The 9,974-nt window shown below is 41.5% G+C and overlaps 1 protein-coding gene across 1 annotated transcript in view; it reads left to right on the top strand.

Annotated features, from left to right (window-relative positions):
- Positions 1-9,974, top strand: part of SCAPER (S-phase cyclin A associated protein in the ER) — a 346,349-nt gene that overhangs the window by 248,550 nt on the left and 87,825 nt on the right. Inside the window, exon 21 of the mRNA XM_030889085.2 lies at positions 5,373-5,605. Within this exon, the coding sequence (XP_030744945.1) occupies positions 5,373-5,605 (233 nt within the window). The remainder of the gene's footprint in view (positions 1-5,372; positions 5,606-9,974) is intronic.

Consider the following 9,974-nt stretch of genomic DNA (forward strand, 5'->3'; position numbering starts at 1 on the left):
AGGGTTAAAGTCCTGAAAGAAAAACAACTTCAAGCCGGAATTCTGTCTTTAGCAAAAGTGTTCTTCAAAAATTAGCATGAAAAGAAGACAATCCCAGATAAACAAAAGCAGAGGGGAGTCTGTCATTCCTGCCCTGTAAGACATGCTAAATGAACACTGGCTAGGTGGTAACTTGTGCTCTGTGAAGAGAGAAAGATATGCAGTAAAAGTAATTTCAAGGATAAATAGAAAACTTCCATTAGATTTGGGGATTATGGCTACCTACTATGTCCTCCATCACATGAAAAAGGCCATGGTGGCATTGTGGGTTAAGTATTGGACTGCGAGCCACAAAATGGGTGGTTCAAGCCCACCAGTCACTGCAGGAGAAAGATGAGGGCAATGTGTTTAAAATGTTGTTGAAGGCGAACCTAATTTACTCTGTAAACTTCCTAAACCACAATGAAATGTTATTTTTTAAGAAATGGTTAGCACAGCAGGTTTAGGTGTTGTATATATTTGCCACATGACTATAAAGAAACCAGAGTAGAGTTCTTAAATGTGTTCAGGCAGCCCACAGAAAGGAAAATAAAATAAAAGCAGAGGGTTCACACAGAACACAAAAAATAAAATATCAGACTTCAGTATTAAGTATCACAGTATTAAGAAGCTAAACGTAAGTGGTTTCCTTTATAATAGCCCCAAGTGGAAATAACCAAACAAAATGTACATAGATCGTGAAATACGACTGAGCAATAACAAGGAAGAAAGTGTTCACGCCACAACAACCTGAAAAAGCTCATCTCAAAAGGCTCACTTGTTCCCATTTTTACGCCGCGTGACAAATTTTTAGAGAAAGATCCAGAGAAACTATGAGGGGTTGCTATGGGTGAGGGTGGAAGCATTGGAGGGGGTGGTTGTGGCAGTAAGGAGTTACCACAAGTGATCTTTTTGTGGTCAAGAAATCGTTCCATTGTCTTGCTATTGTGGTGGTTACACTAACCGACATGAATGATACAGTGGCATAGAAAGGTGCACATACACTGTACCAGTGTCGTTTTTTCAGCATTTTTAGATTATACTATAGTTGTATTAAATGTAGCCATTAGGGGAAGAAATACAAACTTGCAGTTTGCCCAGTAGAACTCAGATCTTGTTGCCTCATCGCCTGTTCTTTCAACATCTTCCCTTGCTGCCCTGCCCTGCAACAGGTGCAGCATTTGTAGGCTAACATCCCATATGTGATGCATGTTCATTTTCGTCCTTGTACCTGACGCCTTTCATTCTGTGTCCGTCGACTACATTTATGTAGCTATATCCATCTCTTCTCAGCCACTCAGTCTGCCTTCTAGAAAACCCTTTCTATGTCAATTGGAAATTAAATGATTCACAAAGGCTTAATTCTTAAGCGGATCAGAGGGAAGATGCATTGTAACTAACATACACCTAAACAACAACCAAATAAAGAATAAGCAGTTAAGCACACTGCTACATGCCCACTGTTGGTCTAGGTGCTAGCAACATTGCCCAAGTCCCGTCCTGATGGAGGAGGAGAAATAAATATGTAATATGTCAGGAGGTAGCTATCACACTGGGATAAAAATAAAGCTGGGTAAAAGGGAAAGAGGGTGTATCTGAAGGAGGGGTGTGTTACTTTCAATTGGATCGTCGAGAGGTGAATAGAGACCTAGAAGTGAAGGAATGACCCATGTGGAAACCTGGGGAGAGTTTCCCAAACAGAAGGAATCAGATGTAGAGAATAAGACAGTGCACTGTACTAAATCTGGAGAGGTAACAACTGGGAGCCTCCTTGATCATGACAGTTTGCGTTTCGTAGTTTAACCCAAGTTGAGACACCAGAGAGGGTTTTGAGTAGAGGAATGATACCATCTGACATTTAATAAGAACTTCCCAGGTATCTTGACTTCTAAGGTACGTACTGTAAAGTTGATTGTGTTTTGATAGGATTTTAAATTTTAGAAACATGTTAGCTAAGGTACTGATATTTGCTACTGTCATCAAATTGTTTGTGGAGTTAAAAGGGAGGGAGAAATAAGAAAGATTGAGAAACGATTAGCAATTTCTATGTAATTTCCTGTTATAATTCCAAGCCAAATAATGCATCGGGACTCATTTATTTCCCCCGTTCTGTGTTTATGCCGACCACAGCATGGCCGTTGGCGTTCTGTGAGATGCGGGTGGCAAAGAGCCTGTTACATGTCTAATGACGAACGATGGCAGCAACATAGGAGCCTGTGTCTCCTGCTGGGCCCCCCCCACTTTCTGTCTGCTTTCCCTGAACGCGGACACCATCCTAACGGGAATCTGCGGGACAGTATCCTGGCAGTGCTTTGAGTTCAGAGTCTCAGTAAATTTAAGATTCTGAGCAGTGCGAGTGCACAACACACCTTGAAAATATGCAAATGTTACTTTAGAATACTAGAAATCAGGGGTATAAATTACCACTATTACCAATTTGATTTTCCCTCTCCTGAGATGCTGTTACAGATGAATGGATTTAATAAGCGCTAACAACATCTTTCTGTATTGAAAAAGAAATATTGAAAGTATTTGTAACCATTCTGATGGTGGGAGGTAGTGAGAAAAGCAAAGCATTATGAGCTTGACCTTTTAAAGTGGTAATAACTTCATTTAAATTTGCTCCAAACACTTAGCTTCCGGGCTTGGTCTTGTGAATATGAGGTTTCTCCTTGGAATGAGTTTAAAGAATCAGCAGAAGACAAAGTTAGCCCTGCCAATGTGTTTATTTTCAGAACCCTGGTTGCCCCAAATATAAAATGAAAGGATTTGACTCGTTATTTCTAGATCTAAAACTATATGTAATATCCACAAATTTTAAGATCAAGTATCTTTTGAGGGGCAGGGGAACATTTGCAATGAGACTGTGTACAAGGAATCATCTTGAAATATGCTGCTTTTCTTAAGTTACTGACTACATCAGTGAGCTCTATAGAAATAGGCTAAAGGTACCCATTGAGTTTTAGATTTAGAAATTGGCGTTTTAGATTTCTGCCTCAGGGATGACAGACTGAGAAGCCAAATGCTACCTAGTTCTGGCACACCAGCAGACGGTAGTTACACTGATGCATAATGAGAAGGTATACTTGCCCTGCCCTCACCGGACCACCCACCCAGGATAGAATGTGTTCCAGACTTGCTGGCACACCTTTCTGAATGGACAGGCCCTTCCGCTTGCAACGCGCCCTTAGTCCATAGCTGTGCTGGAAAGGAAGTTCAAACTCAAGTGTTGGCCTATAAACAGATATCAGACTCCAGGTGTGGATTTCATCTATTAAGTATCCCGAAAGTGCAGGCCACTCACGAGTTATTTTACCTCTGGCCAGGACCAGTGATCGCCAACGAGAGAAAAGGCAGCCCAGCACGGCAATGCACTGCTTCGAATAGAGTATCCGTTACAGCGTAGATGACTTCTCCTTAAAACTTTTTACTAAATCTCATTTTGAAATCTAGAAAGCACCTTTGTTCTTTGTCCCTCCATACCTTACTTCTGGCACTTTGGAAATTGTCCCCTATATGAAGTATCCCTAAATAAATCATTACTATAAAGCAGTTTAAAACCCGCCAACGGCAATTCGGTACAAAAGAACAAGGAGAATTCCTATGTCTCCTCCTCTGAATAAAATGATGTCCCGATAAGACAGACCAAACAGGAAAAAGATGAAAATGACTGCACCTAAAGTCGCACGCAAGAACACTCTATTCTGAGCGGTGAAAGGGCCAATGCTAAATGAGGGAATTTGAAAGAGAGGTGGGGAGGGGGAAAGACTAGGTAAATATGGTGGGGTGGTTGAAAGGCATAGGAGGCTCCTTGAGAGATCGTGGTGAGAAAGTAAGCTGTTCAGGACAGTTGGCCTTTTGACCTGTAAACAGTTACAGTCTCAGAAGCCCATGGGGGAAGCTGGCGGACGGGTCAGCGGGGAGAGGGCGGCAAAGGGGGTGTCACCCTGAGTCAGCCTTGACTCAATGTCAGGGAGTTTGGGTTTGGTTATTCATACTTAATGTAGAGTCTGCATCCCGTCATAAATTGGATGCAGACTTCTGTGTGAGAGACCTCAGTATGGATGATTGGAGCCCTGAAGATGCAATGATGGAGTGTTAGATTGCTGAGCAAAATGTCGGCAGTTCAAACCCACCCGGTGGCTCCATGAAGAGAAGACTTAGGCACCTGCTCCTGTGAAGATGCTAGTGTGGAAAAGAGCCAAAGGGGCTGTTCCCGGGCACACTGGATCGCCATGAGTCATAACGGCCCAGTCATATCGTTACCTAGCTACTAAACCACGGAGAATCCTGACCCATGGCGTTAACCGTCATAGCCGCCATTACCCTTACCTCGTGCCTCAGCCAGCATTCCTGCACCTTGTTAATGTGCAAAGTTGTCAGACAGTAGATTATTTTACTATTGTCATAAATTGGAAATGTTGGGCAATGGGGTAGTCAGTAAGTGAGGAGTTGGTGTATTTATATTCATTTATTTTAAACTCTCTACACTCTTCGAGATAGGTATTATAATTAGTTCCATTTCACACATCAGGAAATGGAGATGTAGAGAGATTAAGGAATTACTCACCATCATCTAACTGCAGAGCCAGAACCCAAACTTGAGTTTTGATTCCTAACCCTGGCTTTTAACAGTCACATTAAATTTTTTTTAAAAAAAACACTGCCATCGAGTCATTGCCGGCTCATAGCAGCCCCCCGTGGGTGTCCGAGACTGTAGCTGTTGACGGGGGTAGAAAGCCCAGTCTGTCTCCTGAGGAGCTGCTGGTGGTTTCCAGCTGCCCACCATGCAGATCGAAGCCCCTGTCTAACCACCACACCACCAAGGCTCCCTACAGCCACATTGCTTTCTGCAAACTGCACACAGAGACCTGGCTGTGATCCTGTAGCCATGTTGTGATTCCTATTATCCTAATAGGAATTTAGATGAACTATGTTTAAAGACCATCTTAACAAGAAATGGTGGTGTCAGTTGACCACTTGGTTTGTTTTGAGTTCTTCTCCACTAATACAGCATATTACTCAATTAAGTATATCTAGGTCTGTGCTAAGTATTTGATGTGCCTAATTTACTCCATCCTCACAAACTTACAGTAGCAGTAGTGTCATTATCCTTGTCGTATAGATGAGAAAACTGACATGCGGAGAGTAGTAACCTGCGCAAAGTTCCCCAGCCCATGAGTTAAGCTGAGATTTTAAACTGACCACTGTGACTTCAGAACCCACACTCATGAATATGCACAATTACTTCCTAGAGAATTGAAAAATTGTGATTCCAGAAATTTTCCAAATCATCTCTGTACATTTTTTGATGATTTATTAAAATATATTTACTTTTTTAAAAAAAAATCTAGGTTTGTGTTCCAGATGAGAATAATTCTATGATGGGAAGGAATGCAAATAAGCAAGCATTTGAAGGCTTGACCACGGGACTTCTGAAAGTCAGTGCTGTGGTCTTTGGCTGCCTGATTGCCAATCGACCAGATGGAAGCAGCCGGCCAGCTACCCCAAAAATATCCACACAGGAAATGAAGACCAAGTCGTCACCTGGTGATGCTTTTACCAGCCGAGTCCAGGACCTCCTCAGGTAAAATTGGTAGACCTCTTGAAACTTTCCTCTTTGTTAAAAAGAATTATATTAAAATCATTTGAATCTTAGGGTCCTTATGATGAGAAGTAGAGAAGACACCTCATTCTGGAGAGAGAGAAACTTCTATGACTGAAAGCAACGCAGAGTTCAGCTTGACAGTTGTCATTCAGCTTGTCATTCTTGAGACTTAGATCTGTGGAATTAGAATATATATAGCTTTGTTGATATTAACACTTTCCAGCTGAAGGGATTTCTGAGAATTCACTCTCCTCAAGTCATCTCTGGTTATAAACTTCATTCAGACTTGAAGATAATATTAATAGCCGCCCATCATGGAGGACAGATTATGTGCCAGGTATTGTAGGCTTTACTGATCCAGTCTATAAAATTCTTTTATTAGCCCTGTGAGTGTGGTCCTTCTAACTCAGACTGTGTAGGAACGGAAATGGAAGGTTCTGAACGAGAATGTGCTTTGCCCCAGGTTATGTCATCAGTACGTGAAAAGACAGGTAGAAGAGGTTTGGTCCCTCAAACCCCCAGCACCGCTGTGCCCTCCACCGCACAAATACGGAGTTGTGTCAGGCACCTGGTCTAGGTCAGCCCAGCTTCATCCTGAGGTCACTTTTCTCTAGGGAAATTCACTAGTCTCCCATCTGAACTCCCCTCCTCTTCCCTCATGAATGTTGAGTCTGGTAGAACGTGTAATTTCCCAACAGAGTTCCATCAAGTGTGTTAATAAGTCACCTGCCCCACCTGTCAACAACTCTTCTTTAGTCTGCATTAATTTCCGGCCCCTCAAACCCATTCACTCTGTCGTTCTCTTCTCCTTACAGTAGGAAGAGGATGCCCTCCTCTGCATCGCTCCTTTAACTTCATAAATTTCCCCTGTTGCTTGTGGCGCTTTCTTGGGAATTCTTGTTCCATTCAGTGTCTCTCTTACCCTTGATTACTTTGTTCACTTAGCCCTTCCCTCTGCCTGCCCTCTTTCCCCAAACATATTTATTGCTGGAGAGCACTGGGTCCTTTGGGTCTACAACCATTTATCTTACAGCACTTGACTTTTACCCTCCCTGGCCTTTCTCTCAGTCACTTGATCCCATTCAATTTCCCCACGTCCTTTTGGTCATTGTTGAAGCTAGCCCTCTCTGCTGATGAATGCCATTGTCCCAGCATTCTCCCTTGGGCTACCCAGAGAGGCAGCACCCTGCATTCTTATGCAGATACTCGGCCACATCACACACCTGTGAAGAGACAGACGCTCCAGCAAACTGCTCCTGTTCCATTGGGCCTTACAGGGAAATACGCACGCTTCCATATATGGCACTACAGTTCTCAGATCCTTCCTAAAGGATGAAGGTATTGGTTTTTTGTTTTGTTGCATTTCGTTTTTTTAATTAACAGTAGTGATCTGCCAAACCAGATAACTTATTTGACTTGAAAAGAATGATTGACAACCATAGTAACCTGAGAACAAGCCATATCACACTTTCTCTGACTTGAATCACTTTTAATAGATACTGTTTTCTTACAACTGCAAACCATATATCAAACTGTATGATAATGAAAATACAGTTTGTGGATGCCGATGAAGCAGTGGGTAGAGAAAATCATAAATAGCCTTCAATGCTTATGTTTTGAAAAAGGCTTCAAGACAATGAGTGGTTTCTACCTGAAGAAACTGGAAAAAGAAGAGTAAGTAGAACTCAAAAGTGAGTAGAAAGAAGAAAAAAATGAAATCAATGAAATGTAAAACAGGCAATATATTAAATTAACCAAGTAAAAAATTATTTATTAAAAAGACTTAAAAAATTGATAAGCCCCTAGGAAAACTGATTAAGGCTAATATGAATAAAAAGAGGAAATATCACTACAGATATTACAAATTAAACATTAAAAGCATAATAAGGCAACATTCCAACAACTTTATGATAATAAATTTTACAACTTAAATGGACAAAAACAAGATGAAACAAAGACATAGCCCTACAACTAAAAGAAATTTAACTTTTAATTAAAACCCCCCACCCAATAAATTGATTTAAAAAAAAACAACCCTACAAGCCTGTATCTCCCCTCTCCCCAGCTCCCCCCCCACCCTTGTGGGCTTGGAAGAGCTTAGAAGAATGACTTCCCGGTGTTATTAAGAGCACCTAGTGCCCAGATTTGGTTTCTGTTCAATAAAATCAATCGGAACACTCTGGAAAAATAGGTAGTTCTATACAGATGTAGAAAGTACAAAGATACTGAAAGTACAAAAGCACTGAAAACACACACACACACACACACACACAATGATGGATTTCTGTGGAGAAGACCTGGATGCCAGCAGAAAGAGCTCACACTGGCCAGAGCTGGAACAATTTGAACAACAAAATAAAGAAAATACTGCTGGATTACAGCCCAAAGTATGAAATAAGTATCTGTGAGTCAGGCTGTTATATATAGATAATTGAATAAATAAACAAATGGGGGAGAATAGACAAAGCTCACATGCAGAAGTATTTGCAGATAATTTATGTAGCTACTCTCCTCTCAAAGGAATGAAGTATCTAAGCAGTACTTCCCAAAATTGTCAAGGTCATCAAAAGCAAAGAAGGTTTCGAGAGCTGTGACAGGCAGGAAGAATCTAAAGAGACACGGTGACGAAATGTCAATGTGGTGTCGCAGAGGGGACCCTGCAACAGAAAAAGGACACTAGGTTAAAACTAAGGAAATCTGAATAAACTATGGACTTCAATTAATCAGTGGATCAAAAGAGATCTATTCTCAAAAAATTCACTGCCATTGAGTTGATTCTGACTCATTTAGTTGCAATAAATATAGCATATTAAAGTTAGATAAGGGAGAACCTAGATATAGAAGATTGGAACTCTGTGCTATTGTTATTCATGTCATTGTGCGCTCCCCCCCCCAAAAAAAAGATATTTTGAAGTCCTAACCTGTGAATGTGACCTTGTTTGGAGAATAGAGTTTTTCTTTGCAGAAATAAACAGTTAAAGTAACGAAGTTTTACCAGAATAGAGTAGGTCCCCATCCTAGTCTTTTTAGAGTGGTGTTTTATGAAAGAGAAAAATAGACACAAAACAGTCACCAAGCATATGAGGATCTGTTTAGCCAAGAAATGCCTAGGAATACAGAGCTGGAAGAGACCAAAGAAAGATGTTCTCTGAGAGATGACAGAAAGCGCACAGCCCTGCCAATCCTGAATTCAGGTTTCTAGAAATGTGGGAAAATAAAGTCTGGTTTCTTCATTGTGGTATTTTGTTAGGGCAGTTCTGGGAATTGAAGGCAACTAGCTTCACAAATTTTCCATAAATCTAAAAATAAATTTTTTATTTAGAAGAAAAACTTTCTACAAAGAAAACTCAAGGTAAAGATTGCTTTATGTATCTATTCTAACAAATATTTAGAGGAGAAATGCCAATCACACACAGACTCACCAAGGAGGGAAGGTAACAATGGCCAGCTCATTTATGATGCCAGTAATGAAAAGGATACTGTGACATTGTGTAGTTTATTATGGAAATGCAAGTTTAGTTTAACATTTAGAAATCACCATACTAACTGATTGTCAAGAGTCCTAAAAGGTCAAATTTTACCTTTCTTTCCAGCCAGCAAAATAGCAAGTTACAGTTTCCTGGAGGCAAAACTCCCAGGACTTTATTTCCTACAAACAAAAAGCAACTTGAGCTCCATGGTTGGATGGTTTGTTTGTTTGTTTTTGAGCTCTATGTTTGAATCAGTTTTCTTGCCCTCAAGCCTCAGTGAAACAACTCATAATAGGCCCAGTTGGGTGACACTCATGCGTAGGTCTGCACTGAAACTGACAAACCCCACTGAGGGGGAAATCCTACCCTGAAGACCACAGGATTTTCACCGTAAAGATATGTAGACATAAATTTACTAAAACTAGAGAGCAGCAGTGTCTGCTGATTAGAATCCCCTTGGACATCTATCTCCCCGCAGCATTCGGCCAGCTGAGCACAGATTCCGGGATCTGAGGATCTAGGAGCTTACTGGCCGGGATGGAGCAGCTGAGCTGAAGGAACATAATTCCAAGAAACCAGCCCCAGGCAGATAAAAATATAAATAGCTTTGGTTCTACACCCAGACCAGAAGAACCCCGCTGAATAACCCACAGCCTTGGCTCCCCAATAGTAGGGACAAGACAGCTGACTGAGCCATGCAGATGAGTCAACAGGGCATCCGAGAGCAGGTGTAAGTGGAGAACACAGGTCCAGGGAGCTCCAGCCCCACTCAGCAAATCTAATCCACCCCTCCCTGAGGTACAGCTCACACAGCCCGCACTCCCATCCCAAGACACCCAAAAAAGCCTGCGACCTTAAAAAACACAAGCACTCGGGGC

The sequence above is a fragment of the Echinops telfairi genome, unplaced genomic scaffold (genome assembly GCF_000313985.2).
Source record: "Echinops telfairi isolate 266 unplaced genomic scaffold, ASM31398v2 ScPeMD7_7475;HRSCAF=8513, whole genome shotgun sequence".
NCBI lineage: Eukaryota > Metazoa > Chordata > Mammalia > Afrosoricida > Tenrecidae > Echinops > Echinops telfairi.